Consider the following 25674-nt stretch of genomic DNA (forward strand, 5'->3'; position numbering starts at 1 on the left):
GTTGATGTACTTTTATTTCACTTCTTTTCTTCTATTCCTCTCAAGACTCAGGAGTAATATGTAAGTTCAGAAAAACAAAAGGGAAGTCGCGAAAATGCAAGAATATTTAAATAATTTTCCAGCTAATGAAAGTTGCCTATTTCCGTGGAGAGAGAAAGAAATTATATAGTCTCATAGCAACGAAATAAATCTAGATTTCTATTAGTAGAAGGAACAAAAAGTGCTAAAACAAACAATAAACTACTGACTGCTTTACCGGCCAAACTGGGAAATTCTTGAAACCAATTTTCTGCAATAACCTCTAAGTTCCATCACACTTCCACATAGAGGTGGGAACACACTTAAGGTAGTGACACCAATGACAGTGATCATATGCATTCACTCCTCGAAATACCATTAACAATCCTACTGTAAACCTGCACGTTCATGTACAAACGAGATTATTTGGTCAGGTCCATAAAAAAGGACAGCACGGTGCACTAAGCTCCCGCTATGCGCCCGTTCCGGGGAAGGGCAGGACAAGATGGGTCTATTGTACGCAGCCTTACCTTGCATTTCTGCAAGAGGCTGTTTTCATGACTCGAACTCATGACCTCCTGGTCACATGGCAGCAACTTTACTAGTTACGCCAAGGCTCCCTTTCTATTTGGTCAGGTCCATAATCCCAGGAAATACCAAATTAGTTCTTTTAAAGAAAAAGAAAGAAACACAAGTATGTTCACATTTTAACCACTACTTGCTGACACCAGTAGATAATAAGTACTTAGACTAACCCTGTAACCAGAAGCATCAGAGCAAGCAGTCTAAGCAAATTTTGATCAGCCTTGTATTTGGAGTAGACATGAACAGCAACTGGAAGATTCAAACTTTCTAGCTGAGGAGGCGGGAGCAGAACAAACCCAAGGAGAAATCCAGTCATGAATCCACCGATATGAGCAAAATTACCAACGTGAGGCAGGATTCCAATTTATGCGTTGATGACAACTATCAGGAACATAGTGAACAGTGCACCAACCTAAGGGTCGAAAGAAAAAAGGAAAAAGAAATTCTCATCAGCACAACGCAACAGTTTTAAATCCCCTCTATATTTCTAATTCCCACAAGAAAAAGAAAAGAAAAAAAGAGCTGGAATTAGCTATGAACTTCGCAGCTGATCCGTCGCTAAATAGCTCGTAGCAAGTGAAATATTTTGATAATCTGCGCTCACCATCGGTAAAATGGATTAACGATGGATTTTGCTGTTTAGCTACAAAATTTGAACTTTGGTAAATTCCTTTTTTTTTTTTTAGTTGTGACCAAAATTGTCACAGCAAATAGCATCCAGAACTGTAATCCTATAAACATTTGGTTTGAAACAGCTGATTGGCAGTACCAACCTTGTCGGTGTGACTTGTCCAATTTGTAATAAGCTCTGAAAGCTTAGCTCCAAGAAAGTCAAAAAGAGCCCCAGATGCACCGACGGAGATGCTCCCCGGAATAAATAAGGAGGCAAGTATGCTCCCGCCAACTCCTGACAATAGGTATATGATTCCAGTACGAACTGCCAAAGCAAAACCAGTTAATCAAATAGTTAAGAGCGTGTCAAGATGCTACGAGTGAAATCAATATCAGCATAGAGCAAAAAGGTGCAGATTCTACATATGAGAAGTACTGACATACCAAAGCCATACTGTTGCTCAACTTGTTTGCCAACAAAAATAAAACTCATTGAACTTGCAAGTAGATGAATAACACCAGCATGCAACCATATACAAGTGATAAGACTCCATCCTTGATGATGATGGACCACTTTATTCCACTCAAGAGCACCCATCCTCTCTAACCTTCATAAATTAAAAAATGCATTATAGTTTTTAAGGCTCATTTCCTCATTATAATACAAGCAATACATATTCTGCGAGGTAGAAATGCTTTAAACTTTAATAAGCTAGAATTGCCAGAGACTCATACATATCTGATATAAAATTTCTTAATTAGGGGGAAAGACCTTTTTCATGCACCAAGAAACTAATTATATACAACAGAAAATGGTTAAACTTCAACTTGATTCTAGCTGGATGAAACCGATGCTTTATGCATCTTAAATTGCCGGATATGGAAAAGTGAACGCATGCACCAACTGAATTGAACCGAGACTTTCAAATATGAGGCTTTGCTTATACAAAAATAGACAAGGCTTTCAAACAGAGTATGAAAAATAAATCTAAGACACATTTATTGTAAGCACAAGACTAGGCCTCTGATAGTTGTCTTGTGCAAAGCCAGATACAGTTGCAACTTTGTAAGACTTTTAGATCTTTTAGCTGCTAAAGTTAAAATTATAAAAAAGGGCGAAAACGAAACAGAAACTATTTGAAGCAGTTATTGGATACACACAAAAGTTGAGGTAAGAATACCATGAAGGTGGGAGCTACATATTCTGGCAACAAAGAGAAAAGTTGAGCATGGGGACTGTGGTCTACTAAATGCTGAACCAGTCACCTCAAAGGCTCAAACTCAAACAGAAGGAAAGAAAATTTCCACATGCCCAAATTGATCAAAGAAAAATCTTGCACATTACATCCCCCAAAACAAGTAGTGTCCAGTGAATAGGAAGGTATAGCAAAAACTGCCTCAAAGAGAGTAGGCATTCTTTCTATCTAGAGTTTACACGGAATACAAAGATAGACATTTGCCAGCTAGATACCTAAACTAGAGGCCCGGCCTATTAAGCATCTGCCTTATGTTCAGATTGCGCATATCTTTTTTGATAAGGTAGCGTAAAATTTTATTAATAAAGTACCCACTTCCAAGTTGGTACAACAATTCCATCATAACAGAAGGCAAAGTCTAACATTCAAATTGTGCATATCAAGCTCATATTTCAGAATTTTAACGTGCATGAATTGATTTCTTCGTTGACACTTATTCTTTTACGGCAATTTCGCGCTGAAGCTCAAATGAGAGACACTCAACTTGCCATGTCATCAAGGTATGTTGAATAGAGCAACTTTTGTTTACACCATCTGATTAAGGTCACAATAGGTAACTGTTTACAGTTAGCCTGATTCGATAACATAAAAATTAAAGTAAATAACCTGCTATAACTAAAGGTAACAGTGGCTTAATGGTAAAAGTTGTGTTGTGTAACCAAGAGGTTAGGATTTCAAACCGCGGAAACAACCTATTGCACAACTACAAGGTAAGGTTGTGTACATACACTGGCGGGGCCAGGACTTCTTGTAAGGGGATTCAAAATGTAAAGAAATAAACACATGAAGAAGCTAAGGGGTTTCAATATCTATTATATATATATAAGAAATAATGTTGACCTTGTACATATAGTATAATTTTCCTATGAAGGGGGCCCTGCCCATGTGTACATAAGATCTGTGGTCCGGCCCTATCCTAGACCTCGGGCATAGCAAAAGTTTAGTGCAGTGGGCTGACCTTTTAAAAACACTGGAACACCTTTTTCTTTTTTCTATTACTTTGCAATCATGAAAGCAGGAAAGAAACAATAATAACTTGTTAATCCCAAGAACACACCAATAAACTACGAATTATAGCAACAAAACTCAAATGTTAAAAAAAAATAAAAAAAAAAATCAAACTTCCTTTCAGAAATAAGTTCAATTAGCAAACACCCAGAAACCTCAAAAGCTCAATCTTTGATGCGAGATGACATGAGGACAGGGGCGGAGTCAGAGTGGTTGCTATGGTCCTTGCAGAATCCTGTAACTTTGGCTCAAATCATGTATTTATGTTAAACAAAATGAGATAATGATCAAAAACACACCTGAGCTATCGTTTTTTCAAGGAGTTTCACAATCTTATAGTTTGTTTCCTTTTCCTATCTAAACTATCATCATCTATGTACTAAAATATACCTCAACTATTAGTTGTTCCCTTTCCTACCTGAAAACCATAAACTCTATCAGGTAGGAAAAGAGAAAAAGTGAACAGTCTAAAGTGATAGTTCAGGTGTGTTTTTGACCGTTAACTCTAAAAAAATCACTTCACATATACAAACAATCTATGAGTTAACAATCTTCTTAAGATTATGTTAACTTACTTAAAAAATTACTTCCACTACTAGAATTAAAATTTGTGCTATAAAACATATTTTCACATATACAAACAATCTATGAGTTAACAATCTTCTTAAATCTTCTAGGCTTCTACCAATGTGATGAGCGGCAAAGTTAAGTGATTCCTCTGTAGCAAAGAAAAAAGAGAGAGAGAGAGAGAATAGTGACTTTTGGGTAATCAACACAAAGCTGGATGATCCACCTATGAAATTTACTCAACAATCTATCCAGAACCCAAAAACAACTTACCCAGAGACATCCCACAAAGTGGGGTCTGGGAGGGTAGAGTGTACTTAGACCTTATCCCCACTTTAGAAGGGGGAGAGGTAGTTTCTGGTAGACCCTTGACACAAGAATAAGCAATCTATAAAGAACTCAAAGAACAAAAACAATTGTACTTCAGAACTCATAAACTAAACATACTGGCTCGAGGAAAAGGGATATAGTAGTAGTACTTGCGTTGAAGAAGAAAAGCCAAGGAGACCATGTCCATCACACATAGCCTCACCACGTGAATTCTGCCTTGGACAATTGGAGTGTTTGGTTACAACAAAAAACATAACACAGTGTGCTGCAAGTATCAAAAGAACCAACCATGCATTATAATATCTCCTGTTATTTTCTTCTCTATTTTCTGTATCGCCACCCCGCGTGGCTCTCAAACTCTTTCTGCTAATTTCTTGATGTAAATGTAGGCAGTCTTAAAAGACTGAAACATGCAACATGGGAATTGTTATTGTGTGCTTAACTAGTTTAGGGTTCGTGCGTCAATGAATATAATTTATTTTAATATCACATAAATTCATATTTTTAATATATATTTGAGTTATAAAATATTAAAAGATAATGAATGGTGATTGTATTTAGCCAATGAAGTTAAGAAACAAAATCGTAATCTCACAAAAAAGTTCCTACGGTACCTTACTATCACCTGCACATTATCATCTTTGTTATTTTGTCATTACCAAATGCTCTTTTAATTTTTGTTGTCGTTGATCGCAGTTGATTATAATAAACATACTCAAGTTTCAAGTTGTAAATATATCCATCCAGGAGAAAATAGTCTTGATAAAAGCATTTAAATTATATCATGACACAACCTAGCTTTTCACGATGTGTCCTAGAGGTGTTCATGGTTCAACTTGGGTCAGTTTTTTATTAAAACCAAAATTAAACAAATTTCTTATGTCAATTATTAAAGCTAAATCAAATCAATTATAATACATATTTATCTGTGTGGCTATTATCGGTTTGATTCGATTTTTTGATTCTTAAGTAATCTAATGGTATTTCTCTTCTCTTCTCTTTTTTTTTTTCTTCCTACAAGTATAAAAGAATTTTTAGGAAAGTGATTTGAATTACAGTTTTAGTTTCTTCCTACAAATATATAATAACTAAATTTGTTAAATCCGGCACAAAAATATTCAACGCCGAGACGATATTATCATCAAAATAATTAAAAAAACATCAAAATGTTAGAAGACTATAAGGAAATAAATCTTTTTCTTTTTAAAGAGAACTCATTCTCAATCATGCATCTCTATGAATAGCTGCTTTGGTGTTTATATTCTTACCCATTACGGTCCCGAAAATCTCAAGGGTATATGTTGTAAAAAATTTAAACCCACACCCGCACCATCACCACATGTCTAACCCTACGTCCCTACCCCCACCCCTCGGCACCCGCACCGCCCTGTTGCCATCCCTTCTTTGGTTGTGTTTTCTATGTATTAGTCTTCATGACCAAGATATAGTAATTCTAATTGTCGATCACCTTATCTAGCTTATATTTTATAGGAATTTTTAATTACATGGTGTAGCTAACATGTAAAGGTATTTACCTATAGTAACTATTATTTACATTAATTATCTACTACACTGTGTATTTAATTACCTACTATTTTAATAGACTTTAAAGGAGATTATAAGTGAAACTCTTCATGCATACAAATATAATGATATATATAATACAAGGAATTGGAGGTGTTCTAGAGGAAACCAACTACTAGGAGAAATCTGTAGAGGAGTCCTAACTACATCCGGTTGCTGACAATCCTTTATGCTATAGGATAGGTCTAATACCCCCCTTGCAAACCAAAAGTGGGTGTTTCACCTTGAGTTTGTCCCCTTTTTTTTTTTTTTATCAATCTCCCCTCCAACGAGAGGCTCTTTTATTGGCTGCACAGGAGCATCAAAACATAGGTGTTACACCTTTGTACCTATCTTGTATGGACAGGTTCCATACTAAGCACGATAGGATTTCTTTTAAGCTTTAAAAAATATGATACGAAGAGTTTCACCCTTCAGCTATACAAAATATACATCAAGGAACATCAAATGCATAATTTCTATCTATGCTCCTAATTGTATTATTAGGACCCTTGATGAGATTCCTCCTCATTGTTGGCACTTGAAATGCCTATTTTCGCCCACCCTTACTTCTTTTGGTAGATCCCGAAAATGGGTGATCCAAGTTAGAGTCTTTGTGCAAGTCCCCGATTGATAAACGGTCGGTTACGTTACCTTACTACTAAAACAATGCTCGATGCTATTGGAATCTGGTTGTGGATAGTGGCTTCATGAGTATATCAGCTATTTGATCTTTAGTAGAGAGAAACTGAATCAGCAGGTCACGTTGGGCAACTTTATCACAGACAAAATGAAAATCGATCTCAACATACTTAGTGCGAGAGTGAAAGATGGGATTAATAGATAGATATGCAGCACCAATGTTATCACACCAGAGAATAGGAGCACGAGACAACTGAATACTAAGCTCAAACATCAGAGATTGAGTCCATGTCAATTCGGCAGCCGCATATGCCAATGCTTTGTACTCGGACTCCGTAGAGGAACGTGCCACTGTCCTTTGTTTCTTCGAGGACCAGGAGATTAAATTTGGACCAAAGTATATAGCATAGCCACCTGTAGACTTGCGATCATCAATGCTACCAGCCCCCCAACGGATTCCGTAAAAGCCTGCAATTGAAGAGCTGAAGCTTTTGAAATGAAAAAGGCCATGGATTTAGTGTGTTGAAGGTACCGAAGTATGCGCTTCACAGCAGCCCATTGATTTGTCGTTGGATGATGCATGAACTGAAAAACTTTGTTCACTGCAAAGGAGAAGTCCGGTCTTGTAAGACTAAGATATTGAAGAGTACCAACAATTTGTCTGAAAAGACTCGGATCATCAAAGACGGAGCTGTCACCCTTGTGAAGCTTCAAAAAGCTTGCCATGGGGGTGCTAAGCAGTTTGCAGTTCAGCATGCCAGCTTTGGTGAGAATACCTTGAATATATTGTGATTGAGAGAGCCAAAGACCATTGTTGTTGCAATGCACCTGAACACCGAGAAAATAATGAAGTGGACCTAGGTCTCTTATAGAGAAGGCATTGCCTAGAGCTCGAGTAAATGAGTCAAGAAAGGAGACACTATTCCCTGTGAGTACAATGTCATCTACATAGACCAAGATGTAAGCAACAACATTTCCATGAGAATAGATGAACAAAGAGACATCAGTTTTAGATGTTGTAAAACCGGCTGCGATGAGGAACGAATGAAGCTTGTTATACCACGCCCTTGGGGCTTGCTTAAGACCGTAAAGGGATTTTTGAAGCTTGCAAACATGCGTAGGGAATTGGGGATGAACAAAACTTGGTGGTTGAGCCATGTAGACATATTCTTGAAGCTCACCTTGTAGGAAGGCATTTTAAACATCTAATTGGCGCAATGGCCATCCACAAGTAACTGCCAAAGATAGAATGATACGGATGGTGGTGGGTTTAAAAACCGGACTGAATGTTTCATGATAATCTTGGCCCTCAACCTGATGAAATCCCTTAGCAACTAAGCGAGCTTTATAGCACTCAATGGCCCTAATGGAGTTCCTCTTTATGCGAAAAACCCATTTGCACCCTAAAATGTTCATTGAGGAGTTAAAGGGAACCAACGACCATGTTTAGTTTTTGAACAAGGCAGTCATCTCAGATGACATAGCGTCACGCCATTCTTTAAGCTTAGATGCCTCTGTGAAGGTGGTTGGCTGAATGGAGGAAGTAGAAGATGTAGTGGTGGTGGCTGTGCAAGCAAGACGAGAGGGAAGCTTTCGTTTGAACACTAGACGGAGCTGCATGGTGTGTAATTTTTAAGATGGTTTCAAAATTCTTGGGTTACGGTTGGACAGAGGTTGAGGCATTATAGTGGAAGGTAGCGTGGGAGGTTCCTGGTTATCTAAAGGAGTTGTAAAAGAATTAACAGCTAGCAGAGCAGTAGTTGTAAAAGAATTAACAGCTAGCAGAGCAGTAGGGATGGACGAGTTTATAGGAGCAGATGAGCGAGGATCATCAACAAGATGTTCAGGTGAAGCAAGAATTGACCGATGAGAGTTCAATACATGATAGGTTCGGGGAGGAGAAGGGGATCTTATAGGTGCTGGAGAGTTAGCCGAAGACATGTGAGTAGGTGGTAAAGTTATAGGAACTGAAGCCCAAGGATGCACATCGGTAGGAGGAGGTGGACCAAGAATAGACTTGGTGGCGAAAGGAAACTGAGTTTCATCGAAACGAACATGGTGTGCAATGTATAATCTACCACTGCTTGTATCAAGACATCGATAACTATGGTGCAAAGGACTGTACCCTTAAAACACACAAGGTTGACTCCTAAAATTCATTTTGTGGCGATTGTATGGTCGTAGGTAAGGAAAACAAAGACACCCAAACACCTTAAGAAAATGATAATCTGGTGGAGCATGACACAAAAATTCAAAGGGTGATTTCCCATTATTAGTGGGCATAGGAAGTCGATTAATTAAATAAATAGCAGTATCAAAGGCAAAGTGCTAATACTTTGAACGAGTGGAACTGTGTGCCATGAGACTTAATCCAGTTTCAACAATGTGTCTATGTTTACGCTCAACCTTTCCTTGTTGTTCATGAGTGTGAGGGCATGAGAGGCGATGAAGTATGCCTAACTTTGCACAAAGAGTCGATAAAGGGTGAAATTCACCGCCCCAATCGGTTTGGATCGACTTAACTTTTGTATTAAATTGCCTTTCAACAAGAACTTGAAATTGAGTAAAGATAGATATCACATCAGACTTGCTAGAAATAGGAAAGCACCATATATAACCAGAGAAATCATCAACAAACACAAGAAAAAAACGATGACCTTGAGATTACATAAAAGGGGAAGTCCCCAAACATCCGCAAAAATAAGTTGCAAAAATGAGGTACTTTTATTAATGCGAAGGGGAAGAGACAGTTTATGGGACTTGCCAAGTTGGAAAGCCGTACATAAATTTTGTAATCTAAAACTAGAACTAGAAAGCTGATGTCTAGATAACACTTGGCTAAGAAATTTTTGATGCGGATGACCAACCAAAGATGCCAACAGGAGGATGATGCTTTTGTGGCTGTGAGAGCTGAAGGATGACCAGAGGATTGTGGCTTGATGGGCATGGTGTAAAGACCATTAGCACTCTAACCAGAAAGAAGCAGATTCCTGGAGACCCGATCCTTGATAAGAAAATAATTGGGATGGAATTCAAAGAAAGCGTTATTATCACGCGCAAACTTTTGAACAGAGAGAAGGGACTTAGTTATAGAGGGAACATAAAGAATATTATTTAAGGAAAATATACGATTAGAGAGATTTGAGAAAGAGGCACTACCAGTGTTTTAGATTGACAAACCTTGTCCATTACCAACATGTAGTTGATCGAAGCCTTTGTATTCCTCAACATGTGCAAAGCTTGATAGGTCAGGTGCAATATGTTGAGTTGCACCTGTTTCGGGGAACCAGTTTTGAGTCAACAGAATCGGTGCCTAATGAGTGAGATAAGTCGAAGGATTTATAGTGTGATTGTAGCGTTGAAAGAAGGTTGCGGCTTGATGATTAGTACCATTATAGATTTGACACCTTACTTTTCCATCATTATTTTCATACCAAGGTTGACCCATGGGAGAGTTGTTATTACTATAGTTATTACGGTGATAATGGTTGCGGCCACCGCGACCTCCTCGACCCTTGTACGATCTACCACGACCTCTTTGAGAGTTGTTATTGATCTGACCAGGGTTTTGTTTATCACCATGAGACGAACGCTGAGCAATATTAGCCACCAGTGGATGAAGTATATCGCCTGAAGCAAGGGATAGGGAGGACATGGATGAGCCATGAATAAACTCATGGTTCATCAGTAGACTATGAAGTTCTGAGTATGAAACTAGTTCAGATCGCGCGGATAACGTAGTAACAATATCCTTGAAATCAGATCGTAACCTTTTAAGCACATAAATATTGAAATTTGAAGCCGTCAATGTTCGCCCTGCGGCTGCTAACTCATCAGACAAAAGTTTCGCCTTTTGGAGGAATTGTGTGACAGTAAGGTCATTTTGTTTGAGGTTTTGCAACTGCATATGAAGGTTAAGGATTCGAGTATTGGAAGAAGAAGACAACACTGCTTTTAGAGCATCCCAAATACCTTTGGAAGTGTTCAATCCAATGATAATAGGTATCGTTTCTTTAGAAAGAGAAGATATGAGAAGACTCATGATAATTTGATCTTGTTGGATCCAAATCGTATATTCTGGGTTGGGTTTAACAATATCCGAACCTTCAATAGGAAGAAATGAAGGTGGGCATGGCTTTGATCCATCAACGAAGCCATGAAGATTTTGACCTCACAGGAATGACAACAATTATGTTTTCCAAAATAAGTAATTGTGGGAAGTAATTTGATGGAAATGAAGTGGTGAGAATGGGTAAGAGGGTTGGAAGAGGGAGAAGACATGACTGGAATTGTTGAAGAGGGAACAACATTGGTTGGAAGAGTGGAGGAAGAAGAAGAGTCGGAATCGGCTTCTGATACCATATTAGAATGGACTTTAAAGGAGATTATAAGTGAAACTCTTCATGCATACAAATATAATGATACAGCTATATATAATACAAGGAATTGGAGGTGTTCCAGAGGAAACCAACTACTAGGAGAGATCTGTAGAGGAGTCCTAACTACATACGGTTGCTAGCAATCCTTTATGCTATAGGATAGGTCTAATACCTACCATAGCTACCCTGTGTATTTAATTACCTACCATAGCTATATTATATATTTAAAGTAGAATACTTAATTTTTATTCTTAGACTAAGAATCTGCTTAGGCTATGGGAAGGATACCTTTGATAACTACGTCATCGATCTCCTTCTTCTTCGGCAAGAATCTGCCGTCAAGGCTTTTCTTTGATAGTTCTTCATACACTAAGTACCTCCTTGAGTTGAATTTCAACTGAGATTTATAGTTTGATGCAACCCTAGTGAACGTCATTGCTGGAGACCCTTCAGATTCTTTGTTTTCCAGCCATCAATGGCAGCTTCAAACCTTTTCTTCTTCGGCGACCGACACATTTCGGTGTCTACAGACTCCGTATTCGATCTTGACAAATCGGACGAGAACTCCGGTCATTCTGCATCGCCAAAGTGTCGTACCTCTCCGACGAGTTTCAAATCTAGTTGGATTTGAGCGTATTCGTCATATTTGAGCTGAAAAGCTCGAGTTTCAGATCGGCTTCGTCAACACCTCCACTGCCATCGTCATCTCTGGACTGAATCCATGGCCAACCGACCTGTATTCTCATATCTGAGTGTATTTTCTTAGATTTCAGTGTATTTTATTTCTTGTATTTCTCAGACTTGGCTGGATCTGAGTGTATTCATCATTTTTTGAATGTAAATACAGTGTATATTTTTGTATTTTCGCCTGTATTTCTGTATTTCAAAGGATTTTTTTTTTTTTTTTTGTATTTTCGCTTGTACTTTTTGAATATTTGTTGTTTGAATACAGCCGAATTGAGTACAATGAATTGAATATAGTTTAAAGTTAGCTATGAATGAATACAGTAAATTGAATGCAACCAAATATTCATGTATTTTCTTAAATTTTTGTTGTTTGAATACAGCCGAATTGAATAAAATGTAAAAGTAGCTATTATTGAATATAGCCGAATTGAATAATACATAGCTACGAGCTGTAATTAGCTAAACTATAGCTATGACTTGTTAGAAGCTTCCAAACTATAGTTAGTTCTGTAAATTACCCTATTTTATATTATCCAAAATGAGAAAGATCCGCTTTCTTTTGGCTTTTATCGATGCAACTACTTAGTAATTGTATGAAATATGCTCTATCCTTTCTTGAAAAAGGAAATCCTTTTATGCTTGTCCTTTTAACTTTGTGATGAAACCCTTATTGTCCAATTTTATTACACTCGCTCGGCGCATCTATTCCCATCAGTCCTCAGTTACTTCTAGGGTTTCTCCATACAAAATCGACTATATTCTTGGGCCTCTCCTAATATCGGCCTCTATTTCTTGCTGCGAGAGGCGTTGAAATAGTTAAGTCATCCTCTATCCACATCTTAGTTCTACCGGTGATACACATCATTCTAAGTTTGATCTGGAAATTGCTGCGGGCTTTCCTGGAGTTTCCACGAAGCATCGGAGCTTTTTGATTTTAAGCCCTGGGTAAACTCTGTTGCTACCTATTTATCTGGTATGATGGGAGCAATATGCTTTCCTTTAGGAACCTATCTACGAAGTCATGAAGCAACTCCGCTTTACCTTTGCTTTATCTTGAAGATGTCTTCCATATGAGTTTCAACTCTCTAGGCTCTAGCATGGGCTTTCAAAAAGGCATATGCAACATAGGAAACAAATCAATAGAATTTCCAGGTAAATATGAATCCAGGTTAGAGTCGCTGAACTTTTTAATTAAACGGAGTCAATTTCCTCTGTTGTCAGCCGATTCCTTTTCTTACCAATGGTATAGGCGGTTACATAGTCATGTAGGTCTGTAGTCCCATCATATTTTGGGATGTCTGACATTTTGAAGCTCTTCCAGATAAGCATCGGGCAACAATAGGCTTCCATGACAGTTACGAGTATTTCTTCGAATACCGGTGGAGCCCTTGGGATTTTATCCATTTGGAAGTGGATTTATTTCACATGCTTTAGTAACTCCACCCTGACCCCACACAATTCCATTTCAGAACCTCCAATTCCCGCATTGTTCGGCTGACCCCTGATGCTGGAGTTGGTCTAACAATTACATGGGGTTCCCATAATCATAGCACCATTTGTTGGTGCAGGTGTCCCAAAATTAGCATTGTTAGAAACAACCGTCAGCATTCGCTACATACGAGCCATCAGGAGGCTCTACTAAGATGCGATGAACATGACTGCCTTTTCAAGGCTCGAGTTTCTTTTTCGGCCCCATGGGGACCTGGAGCGACCACCTCATCCTTGTTTGTCCTTTTGAGTGAAGTTTCCTGGTCACTCCCATCAGCCTCGTAATCATCTTCTTTATTGGGGGTATGAGTCCTTTCATTAAGATGGCTCTGATTCTCTGTGTAAACAAGAGTCAAAGTGTCATCATCGCCCCGAGTTCTGTCCTCCGTCAACATCATCCTTTTGAAATCGGGTTATGCTATCAGATCTTCTCTATTTGGAGGACACTATCATTCTTTTCCTCATTCTCGTTCAATTGTGTGTTTCTTCAATTTGAGACATAATAATGATTTTTCTTGCAAAATAGAGTAAAGGAAGTTAACAAAGAGTTAACAATAGGTCAAAACAATACTACAGTTGCCCTGTCCCCATGGTGGATACCAAATTATTTACCCCTGAATTAGTGACTTATAATAACAATTTCATGGACACGAAACTATTTTCCCCTAAACTAGTGACTTAGAATAACTATTGAATTTGTTTTAAAGGTTCAAGGGCACACATATTGTGATGACCAAATAATGTATTCTTGATGAATTAACGTAAGCAAAGCAATAAGTTGGAATAGAAGATAATGAAATAATGAGTAAAAGAGTGTGAGTGAATCTTATTAGGTTGTCTCCAACGTAATTTTCCAAAGAATGTCAATAGAAGAGGTACAACATTAAAGGTTGAGAACTTGAATTATAATTGAAAGAGTAATATAGCTATTATAATGAAATTCTGATGCATACTAATGACGGGAAGGCATACTTTTATAACTTAACCCTAAATAACGTCTTGCCCGATTCACACCCCTCATAATGTTCCATATCTGATTGTTGTGGCCGTTAAGTAAATGACCCTGAACCACTGCATTGAATCCTGGACTCTTCCGGTATGGTTGTTGAAGATGCGTAACTCAATCAGATGATGTCACGACCTCGATCTTCCTGCTTCAGAGCTAGATGGTCCTGTGTCTTTATGTCGGGCTCTAGCTTGATGGATAGAAGTGACCGTACCGAATATGATTTGGTTCTATGTCTGGTATCAATTCCGCTAAGTCGGATCCAACTAGACTCCATTTTCTACGTGTCATCCCTTGGTTAGTCTAGCTGTCAAATCCGTGTTTTGGTTTATATTTAATCATTTAGAATTAAGTGAATAAGTTAAAACACACCTAAACTATCACACTTTCGTGACTTTTATACCTCAACTCTCAAGTGTTCCCATTACATACCTAAACTATCACACCCTATATATTAAAACACACCTCGTTATTATATGAGTCAAATGTTTGAAATTACTCGATGATAGGTGCGTGGGAGCTTTAAAACCCATATAAAATAGTTCCACCTGGCATTTATTTAAGGCTAATTGAGCTGACCAACCTTTTTTTTTTAAGAAACCTTTTCTTAGTTTCCCTTATATTTTGTTTAAATCTTCGTCTTCTTCTTATTCTTCTTCTCCTTTCTTCTTCTTAAACTACTTCTGCGTGCTCTTTCTCCTGCTCCTCCTCCTCCTCCTCCTGCTCCTGCTGCTGCTACTGCTCCTCCTTCTTCTTTATTTCTCCATCAATAGCTTCTTGATAATAAAGGTGAATCAATACTCTATAATCCATTAAAATAAAAATCATAAAGAAATATTAATCAATACGCACAAATTTTTGAAACCCAAGTCGTCTTCTTCGAGAAATCGGTTTCGAAAATTCTGACCAGCCAAATCAAATTAGTTGCGAACAATCCTAAACTCCGGATTTAGACTTATAATTTAGCTTTCTACAGATTTAGACAACACCAATTTGATTTCTCAAGCAGAAATTTCATATTCGAATAGACCCCAAAAGCTACGACAACCAACTATGGTGGCTTGACTCTTCTACCACCCAAAACTCTCCAAATCTATAGCTAAATCACATATCTAAACTCAACAATAACTCTAAAACAATACGCAAATTTCGAAAATCCAAAATCCACACCTCATATGTGAACTACCCAACTCAGATCGATGCTTCAAAATTTCAACGGTGTAGTCGTTCTAACCCTTAAGTTTTAACCAATTAATTAATTCCATTTTTGATTAGGTGAAAATAAATAGCCACGTGGAGAGTCTGTTGACACCTAATTTTTGATCTCCCATAATTTATTTTAATTGCTCAAAGTACTTGAATATTAAATGAGGTAATTATTATTTTTTTTTTTAGTAAAAATCAGGATGATTTTATAAGCTATGCAGATAATAGTTTACTCTTATTATTCGATAAATTAATTTCTATAATAATACCATTTGGAAATTACTTTACTGCAATTAATGATGCATTTTACTAATTTCAACCAGGAAACAGTGTAAAGTAGCTACTTATTTAATTGTTCAAATTATCAAAAATTAATCAGCAAATATTTACCCCATTTTAATTTAAGGAAATTGATTAATTGAAATAAATAATCATTTTTACCCACAAAATTTTAATTTCTGCATAAACAATTTATGTGGACAATTCCCAAATAAATTATAAATTATTTAATTAAATTAATTATGATTATATTTGTAAATTGCCTGTTATGTGTTTAATTACGGCAACAATTGAGATAATCAATTAGTTAGTCAAATAGGGCCATAATTGAAATAACAAGTTTCATGTTTTAATTCAATTAAGGCCATGTCTGTAAATCCAGTATTTTTGTGAAATCATTCATGTTTTTAAATTAACTGATTATTTAGTTTTAGTTAAAATGCCTAGTAATCAATCCTTTTAAAATTTTTCCTATTCATTAATTTGCATATTTTTGTCCCTTATATATATATATACACATGTGGAAATTTGGCCTGCCCTTTTTTTTATGGACCGAGTCCAGCCCATTAAGGCCAGACCCAGCCCAACCCTTTGCATATACAACCAACAACAAGCACAAACAGACCCTAAGGTCTCATTTGTGCAAAATGCGGAAGAGAAGGGGGCAACCCTAGCGCCGCCACCCCTCTACTTTCTCTCTCTTAGTCATTTTGATGCCAAAAATGGAAATGCGCAGGGTACTATTGCTTTATGGCAGTAGGTGCTTGCTCATTTCAAAGAAAAGCATTTAATGCTTGTACTCGTTTCCACTGAGGCTCTACCAAACAAGGTATAAACCTCCACTTTCGTTGCTTTTTCTGTGGTTTCAATGGTCATATACTGAGAAATCTTAATGGATTTTGTCTTTGTTGAGTTTTGAATACTCGATTATTATTGGTTCATGAAGAACCCCACAGATTGACTAGGTTTGAGTCGAATCTGACCCTTCGTTTGTTACCTATGTCTAATCCCAGCCCTACAACGCTATGATGTGAGGGGGAAACCCCTAAATAGGGAGTTATCCCACATCGTGAAACCTAGGGTTTGGGGAATTCCTGTTTAAAGGACCTTATTCTACGTTATTTGAACAAGTTTGAGCATATTTTCAAATAGATATATACTCATCAGATTTGAAATACTTAAAGATTTCTTTCCAAAAATTATTTGAAGTCTTTAAAAAAAAATTGAGTCATGTAAAGAATTTTAAGATAAAGAGGGGAATTTATTCTCTTTGTTCTTGTTTGATGGGTTCTGCGGCTTGAGTTTTGGGTTTTGGAGGAGCAAAATCTCCAAGTTTAAATCTCGATTATAGGCTGCACTTGCAAAAGGTAAACTCTTCTTTCATTTAGTTTGCTTATTTATGAGTATGGAAGCTGTTAGTATAATTGTCTTTTAATTTGAGTTAATCTTATACATGTTAGGTTAGGTTATGTCTATTTATTTCTTTTTTGTTTGTTGATTCAGTCATGTATTTAATATTTTCTTAGTTTCCAGTTAAATATGATTAATTTAAGTTCATTTAGGCTAAATTTGTTGATTTATGTGACATTAGAAACCAGATGAAAATGTTTCTCTTTTTGAACTCTATTGGGTATTTTTCCTGATCCATTAAAGAGATCTATTTTGCTTGTTAAATGCTTAATAATAAAGGGGTACATGCTTAGTTAATTTATATAGGGTGGACTAAGAGGATCATGATTCACCCTCAGCTAATTAAAGTTTCATTTAAAAAAGGCAGTTGGTTTTTGATTATGTCCCATCTAAATTAAAGTGTCCTTTAAGCTAAACTTTATCATCTAACAAGGTAAATAGGGATGAATGGAAAGAGGTTTTGTTTTGATAGTTGAAATTGGGTAAAATTTGGCACATCTAGAGTAAAGTTGGATGTCTAATTTAAAGGTTCTTTCATAGGTGTTTGACTGTACAGAGTCTAAGCTTGATTGTTTTCTCAAAAAAAATGTTCCTAGGATGATAATCTACTAGCTTAAAGGGAGGTTAGATGTGTATATATGGCTTGGACCCAATGACCTATTTGCAAATGTGTTAGCTTTCCTGATAAATGTCTCTGTGGATGTTGCTTATTTTGGCTAAGCAATTTTTTTTTTAAGTAACAGTTCAATGATTAATAGGGTCTGAATTAGCAGTTTACTTGTTTTGATACCATGGCTTGTTATGGACAAAGATTGAATTATTAGTCCTATTTGATTAACTTGCAATAGTGGTTAGCTCTCTCTCTAGTTCAACATAGTAATATTAATGGGAACTTATGTCTGGACTGCCTAGTTGAGTCTGGCAGAATCTATGTGAGAGCAGTCTGAGACTTTGCTTATGAAAACTGTGAATGTACTAGATAATTGTGATAAATTATGTAGCCCTGTTTAGTAAACTAACTGTTTGTATGCTGTGCAACTTCTATAGTTACCATGTTTGGCTATTTGTCTCATTCTGGAAAGAGAAAGCTTGTATCATATGGGTTTGTGCCTTGACTCATCTAGACTTCACTTAAGTCATGATTTTCTTTAAAAAAAAAAAAAAAAAAAAAGGGAGAAAATAAGTGTGTTTTGAATGAGTTGCTAGAATATGGGATATAAAGTTGCTTTCTTGACTAATTATGTTCACATATAGTAACTTGACCTTAACTCTGCTAAGTATATCAGTTGTAGGAAGTTTACTTTAACTATGTCTTGATCAAGTTTGCTTCTGTGTTGGTTCAAACTGTTTGTGCTGTTTTACAAAGTAGTCTAGCTCATTTTGCCAAAGTTAGAAATGCCCTTTTTGTGAAGTAATCAAATGGATAGGCTGCTCTGCTAAGCCTACTTTAAACAAGTTTTTTTTTTTTTTTTGGGGGATGGATAAGATTAGCTTGGTTTGTCTTACACAATACTTTTTCTCAAATTTGTTGGTATTCTTGCTCTCTGGTTTTTCCCTCTTTTCAAGTTTGGTAACAGTGCTATAACTTGAATACTGCAGTCCTATGTGTTGCCCAACTTTCATGTCTTTATTAAACTTGAGTCTTTGAAACATTGCTGGAAAGGTGTATTTCTTACCACTTTATTCTTTTGGTGGATTATGCTTCTTTGTATAATTTTAGAGATAAGAAAACATGGTTCTTTGAAGGCCTTAAATTGGTCCCCTTGAACCATTTAACCATTTGAGCCCCCTTAGAGTTTAGCTTTGCTTCTTATGGTTTAGGGTCTGAACTGTCTATGAGTCTCATGTGATATGTTTATTATTTTTCAGTCACTAAGTTTTGTCTGTCTGGAAATCTTTAAGATGAACAAATTTTGTGTGCGGTTCTTAAGAAATTATTTGATCATGTTTTTTTTTTTTGTGTGGTCCGTTGTCATGATTAGACTAAAGGTGAGTCATTCCTGTCTTAAAGATCATTTGTCTAGATTTAAGGTAGAAGGTAAGGTATGTCTTGATGGCTTCTTTTTTCTGGAAAAAAAAAATGAGAATGCTATATTGAAGAAGCTTTGTCTGCCTAAAGCAGTAGCTATAAAAAGGGGGTGTAGGCTTTCCTTTCCCACGAGGAATGTTGGATGACTACTGTTTAAACATGTGGAATCAAGGGACCATCCTTGAAACTTTACTATTTGCTATTGTATGCTATCTGTACTTGTGAATGTGAATTAGGAATATAACCAATGCCCAGAGATGCAACACTTGGTATACTCTAATGGACCAGGACCTGTATACTAGGTGTAAATGGGGAATATCACCCCCAGGAATAAGGTTTTGCCTTTGTTTTCAAGTTAGTGAACATTTGGACTTGGTTCCCTTTGTTGTTAATCTCCATGTAGGGAACTTTACTTGTTTACTTATGCTGCTCATCTTTCTAACTGAAATCTGGATTTTTATTTCTTCTTCTTCTTCTTCTTCTTCTTCTTCTTCTTCTTTCTTTTAAAGATTCAGTTGGGCTGTTTGAGTAGGAGTCTGACCTTTGGGCCTTATCATCCAAGTTAATTGTGTGATTACAAACTAGTCTTTGCCTTATATAACTGTGTATACAAGCACTCCTTCTCTTAAATACCATTAAGTTTAGCACATAAATGGAGAGGTAAATTAGCACTTGGGGATTAAGCTTAAGTTTTCCCTGATGTCTACCATGCCTGGGGTTCATAGAAACCCCTTGGATCTTGTGTGGCATCAGGATTAAGGTGAAAGTTTTCCCTTTTTGTGCTATTTTTACCATCTCTATGGTTGTGTATATCTATGGTATATTGGTTGGAAAATATGTATATCTTGCTTTATGGACAAATAATCCTGTGATCTACTCCATTCTATTCGTATATTTGGGCTTTATTCTTGTGTTATTACAATTCATGTGGGCTTAGTAATATCAAGCCCATAACTTTGTATTCTTGAGCTTATTTTTGCTTCCTGCCTCAGTCCGTAAGAGTTACTGTGTTTTTCTAATCGAATTTTCTTTCAAGTGTGGTGAATATTTTATTCTTGTGACTTAGTGTGCTATATGTTCCTTTACTTAAGAGCATTTTTATTTAGATGCTTTCTAATTCATGTCACCTCTCTCTTTGCTTGCATGAAAATTCCATTGTTTTGGAGACTCCTATTGCGTAAATTCGTTGGGCCAAAGGCCCAATATCCTCCTTGATCGAGTCCGTGGGAAAATAAATAAAGGGAAGCTGATATGTTTTGAAAGCCCAGCCAATAGGTGAAAATGGCACTGATGGGCTTGGGTAGGCCCATCAGTTAAAAATTCATTTTCCCTCCCTTCTCCAATTTATATATATTTGGCATGTATATCTGTTGTATATGTATTGAATGTGTAATATTGAAACCCCTGTGGATGTAGAACTTAGGAGAAACACGTAGCATTTAAGGAGTTGCCAAAGCATTTTCAAAACTCGGGTAATAATCATTTTCGTATGAAACAGGATTTTTTATCACAAATTTTCTAAGTTTAAAATTGTTTCAAAATCTCAATTTAACGCAAAGAACAAAAAATGGGATTTGGCTAAAGTTTGAATTGGACCAAGTCTTAAACAAGGCAAATTAGCCAAAGCGAAAAACCGAATTATGGACTTGGGCTAATCTGGACAAATTGAGAACTGAACTTGGTCTTGAGTGGATTTTTGAAGGAAATAAAGTCATTTTGGGCCTGGAAGCCCAGAACTTGCTTTGGACTGAAAAAACAAACCTGTTGGGCTGAATTGAGGAGTGACGGATCTGGACTTGAAATATAATTTGACTCTATGGGCTTCAACGATAAAAATTGAAGTTGAAAAAGGTGTATTTTCTTACATATATGTATGCATAAAATCGGAGGTATACTTCATATTTTCTATATACGTATAATAAAATCCATAAGTATTAAACTCATTTTGTTAGGATTAGAATAGTAGCGACTCTACTTGGGAGAAATTTCGGGTGTGTCTTAGTCTGGTAACGAAGTGAGTTGAACACTTGCGTGGATTTTTTTAAACTAAAAATCCTTTTTTATAAGGGGGTTTTTTGCCGAATTTTTTCTCAAAAGTTTATGATGTGAATAAAAATGACATTTTTGCAGAAAATTAAACACTTTTGAACAAATAAATACATTAATCACATATTGAAGTTCGTAGGTCAACCGTATTCTACAGATCTTTAATACTAGGGTGCATAAAACCTTCTCTGAGGGATCATTAGAACCCTTACCTTGAACTTTGGTCCAAAAGTACTTATTTTCGCAGAAATCTTTAACCCGGTTTTCCTAGTTTTCAATAATAAATTAGGTTGCGACTCTAAAAAAAACATAAAATCTAATTAGAGTATCAACAACCTCGTAGTAACTTTTATGTCTTACCTGCGTAAAAGCGAACCTAACAGTGTCACTTGACACTTTTTTTTAAAAGTTAAAATGGATTGTGTATTCGGTGCGCTTATAGACAAACAACGAGGTGAGTTTTAATATACAAGGTGTGATATTTTACGTATGTAATAAGAACACTGGATAGATGAGATATGAAAAACTCGAAAAAGTGTGATAGTTTACATGTCTTTTAACCTCTTCACTCTTTAGAATTCACTGTCTTATTAATGTAGTTACACTGGTTTCTTGCATATTTCGAGGATAGTCACACTTTTTCCATCTATTTTTCTTCTTATATATAAATAATTGATTGAAGATCTCATGTGAAGCACGTGCATATACTCTAGTATATTAAAAATCACGAAGCTCCTTAGAAAAATGCTATTCGCCTTTTTTATCCTTTCAAAATAGATTTCATATTAGATAAATAGTGATCTAAAATTTCCTATTATTTAGGAATATTCATTAGTTATATTCTTAATATTTAGGATTAATTAATTATTTCTCTAATATTTATGACTTTGATTTTTCAATTCCTTTCGGTTTTAGAATTTCTGTTGCACTTTTCAATTCACATACGAAAGTTTCGCCAATTTGGGATTTTATTTTTGCTTATAAATTCAATTAGACTCAATATTTTCTACACTGAGAGATATATATGTCAAAAATAATTAAAATTATACAGTCAAACCTCTCTATAATTGTCATTTGTTATAACAAAGATTCCACTATAACAACCTGATTTTCTCCGAAACAGATTTTTTATGTTATATTTTACTTCTCTATAACAACCTTCTACCTATAACAGCAGTGACATTCATTATAACGGTACACTCTTTGTAAAATTAACTCTCTATAACAGCAATATTCTAATATCGTGTTGAAGAAATATCGAAATTCTAACTACAAATGACAACCCCAATGTTAATAGTGAAAATTTAGAATTTGTTGAGGATATTGGTAGTGTATCATCTAAATAGCCCAAATCCGATCTCATAACACCAATCAAGCAATGAATGCTACCACTTATACGGAGTTGAGGCAGCACTTCCAATCCTTGAAACTCACACGGATGAAGATATTATTGCACAAGCGATTGGAGTGGAAGAACAGGAGACAAGCGGATGCATAAGGTGACAATGAAAGTGTTGATGAAGAGCCTCAATCTACTGCTATTTGGGGTGATATAGAAGAGTCAACTGCTAAGCTCTTAGACAGTCATCAAGGGAAAGCTATTAAATTCCATTTTACTGAAATTTTGGACAAAATTATTCGTCAATTCAAGCATTATATTATCACTAAGAGTCTAGAATTTATGAAACAACCTGCAATTGTAGAATTCTTACGTCAAACTTGAGATATTTAAATTCTTAATTAATTTTAAATGCATATGCTCCTTAAATTTTAATTCTTTATCCGTATGGTAAAACTAGTTATGGATTTATTAGTAATCTATTAGTCTTTTCAATTTTTAGCTAATGAGATATGAAAATTAAATGAGATTTTAAAATTGACAGGTATACTGTTTTCGCTTATAACATGAAAAGTACAAAAAAATAATTGCTCGTGTACTTTTGTTTATAATAACTAAATGAGTTCTAAACATCAAATGCCAGTATACATACATAACAGACCTCACTATAGCGGCCATCAAATTTTCGGACAAACGCCGCCATTATAGAGAGGTTTGACTGTATTTCAAAATTATAATTTTAAATGTGCTATGAATGCCTTATCAAATATTTAAATTTTGGATCCGCCTTTGAATTTTTAATTTCGGGAACTAAGAGCCCGTTTAGATTAGCTGAAAAAAGTGGCTTTACTTTTTAAGTGCTCAAAATTATTTTATAAATAAGCAATTACGTGTTTGGATAAAAGTGCTCAAACTGAAAATAAGTTGTTGAGAGGGAAAGATGATAGTTTAGGTTTTTTTTAGTGAGGGTAATATTGGAATAAGAAGAAAATATAAGGGATAAAAGAGTAAAATCGTTGGTCAAACCAAAATCGCTTTTAAGCCAAAAAGAAAAAAGTTGGGGTTCCCAACTTCTTGTTTTTGGCTTATTTTAAGCACTTTTCTATTTTGTCAAACACTCAAAAAAGTTAAAAATGGCTTATAAGCTGGCTTGACCAGCTCACAAGCCAATTCAAACGGGCTCTAAGTTATTCTTGTGAGAGTTATGTATTGCTATTCTAGTCAATTCTTTGTTGGTAATGCAAAGCCGAAGTTTCTTTGTTGTTCCTTTTTCCTACCTTATCTTTTCTCTTACATGAAGTGCAAATGTCCCACATAGGTGGAGGAAAGTCTTTCCTTCTTCCTTATATTGAATTGTGTATTGTTGGGTTAGTAAATGGGTTAGAACAAGAGATGAGCCTCGCGCACATGAGAATTGGACTCCGCACGAAAAAGTGATGAATTTGCGCGCCCCCCTCCCAGCGCGCGGTGTAGACGTTAGACCCAAATTAATTATGGTTTTGCAAATATTATTCTTTGATATTTTGGGCTTATCCGAAATTGTCCAAATACATCCTTACCAAAAATTACCCAAATATGTCTAGATTCATTCTATGGAATTTATTGTGCAGATTTGTACCCTCTGAATTAAGTGACCCATTATTCAAGAGTTAATGTCAATAATTATTTTCCTCCATTATTCAGATTTATTGGCATAATTATTTTCTGAACGTTAACCAACGTTTCTGATTCTTGACTCTATTTTCATCTACCTATAAAACGAGGTTCACAGATTTCTTGAAAACACACCGAAAAAAACTTCTCTTCTACACAAAAGCTAATAGTCTTCTTGTTTCTGGGCAACTATTTGTGCAAGCTCTATACTTCCAACCACCAGTGCAGGTGTTCAGGAGTTGTTGTGGAACCTTGGGGAGCGCACCGTGCTAAATGATTTGCACCATGATCGGTCCAAAAATCTCTTTCAAGGTAGTGGCTTTCCACGATACAACTGTGGTTTCATAATTTGTTTTCTTGTTTTCCTTGTAACTGATCTATATTGTTCTCTATTTTACTAACAATTTTAAAGCGATTTTATACAATACTGTTCAGATGGCTATTTCTTCAAACAAAACTCTTCCAGATTTGTCAAAGCTTGAACCTTTGGATAGAAACAATTTTAAACGCTGGTCTCAAAAACTTTTGATTTTCTTTGAACAATTAGAAGTTGACTATGTTTTGTTTGACGAACCACCTGTTGATGTTCCAAACATTGTTACTGATGTTTCTAACCCCACTGGTGGTTCTTCTGCTGCTGCTGTTAGAGGACATCTGCTGAACCATATGACTAATCCTCTGTTTGATTTATTTGTTACTAACAAATCTGCTAAGGAAATATGGGACAGTTTGGAAAAGATATATGATACTGATAATGCAGGGAAGAAAAAGGATGTTGTTGGCAAGTGGATTAAGTTCCAGATGGTTGACAATAAGCCAATTATGGAACAGGTTCATGAGTATGAGAATTTGACTGCTACTGTTCTGACCGAGGGCATGAAAATGTGTGAGGTTTTTCAAGCCAATGTTTTGCTTGAGAAATTTCCACCTTCTTGGAGTGATTACAGGAACCAACTGAAGCATAAGAAGAAGGACTTGACTCTTCAGGTACTGATCAGTCATATGAGGACTGAGGAGGCAAACCGTCTCAAAGATAAGATAGAAGCTCTTTCCCTTAATTCTCCTAAAGCTAACCTTATGGAAACTTCTGGTATTGTTGTGAAAGACAGGTTCAAAGGAAAATAGAAGAAAGTCCCCAGAAAGGGAAATGGGAAGAAGAAGAATCACTTCAACAAGCCGGAAAGCCAAATCCAGAAGTTCAAGGGACCTTGTTTCGCCTGTGGGAAACTTGGTCGCAGGGCTACTCAGTGTAATCAAAGATAAAGGCAAAACTCGAAGCAGGGAGGGCAGGGTGCTACAAGCTAATCTTGCTGAAGGGAATGAAGTTATTGCTGCTATGGTCATTGAGGCAAATCTGGTGGCTAACAAGACTGATAAAGTGCTGGACACGGGCGCTTCAAGGCATCTTTGTGCTAATAAGGAGTTGTTCCATAACCTTGAGGAGTCTACTAATGGCGAGTGTGTCTACATGGGTAACTCCACTACCGCTGGAGTTGTGGGTAAAGGAAAAATCCTACTTAAGTTAACTTCTGGAAAAACTTTAGCCTTGAACAATGTTCTATATGTACCTT

The 25674-nt window shown here is 36.2% G+C and overlaps 1 protein-coding gene and 1 pseudogene across 1 annotated transcript; one reads left to right on the top strand and one right to left on the bottom strand.

Annotated features, from left to right (window-relative positions):
- Positions 1-86: 86 nt before the first annotated feature.
- Positions 87-2665, bottom strand: LOC132041903 (RHOMBOID-like protein 3; annotated as a pseudogene).
- A 21873-nt stretch (positions 2666-24538) lies between these two features.
- On the top strand, positions 24539-25303 carry LOC132041899 (uncharacterized). Its single transcript, XM_059432576.1, has one exon. The coding sequence runs from the start codon at positions 24539-24541 to the stop codon at positions 25226-25228; it is 690 nt and encodes a 229-aa protein (XP_059288559.1). The 3' UTR covers positions 25229-25303.
- The last annotated feature ends 371 nt before the right edge of the window (positions 25304-25674 follow it).

This window comes from Lycium ferocissimum, unplaced genomic scaffold (genome assembly GCF_029784015.1).
Source record: "Lycium ferocissimum isolate CSIRO_LF1 unplaced genomic scaffold, AGI_CSIRO_Lferr_CH_V1 ctg122, whole genome shotgun sequence".
In the NCBI taxonomy this organism is placed as follows: Eukaryota; Viridiplantae; Streptophyta; class Magnoliopsida; order Solanales; family Solanaceae; genus Lycium; species Lycium ferocissimum.

Excerpts from the sequence above, each read along its gene's own strand:
- LOC132041899 (XM_059432576.1), top strand. The coding sequence starts at position 24,539 with ATGGCTATTTCTTCAAACAAAACTCTTCCAGATTTGTCAAAGCTTGAA.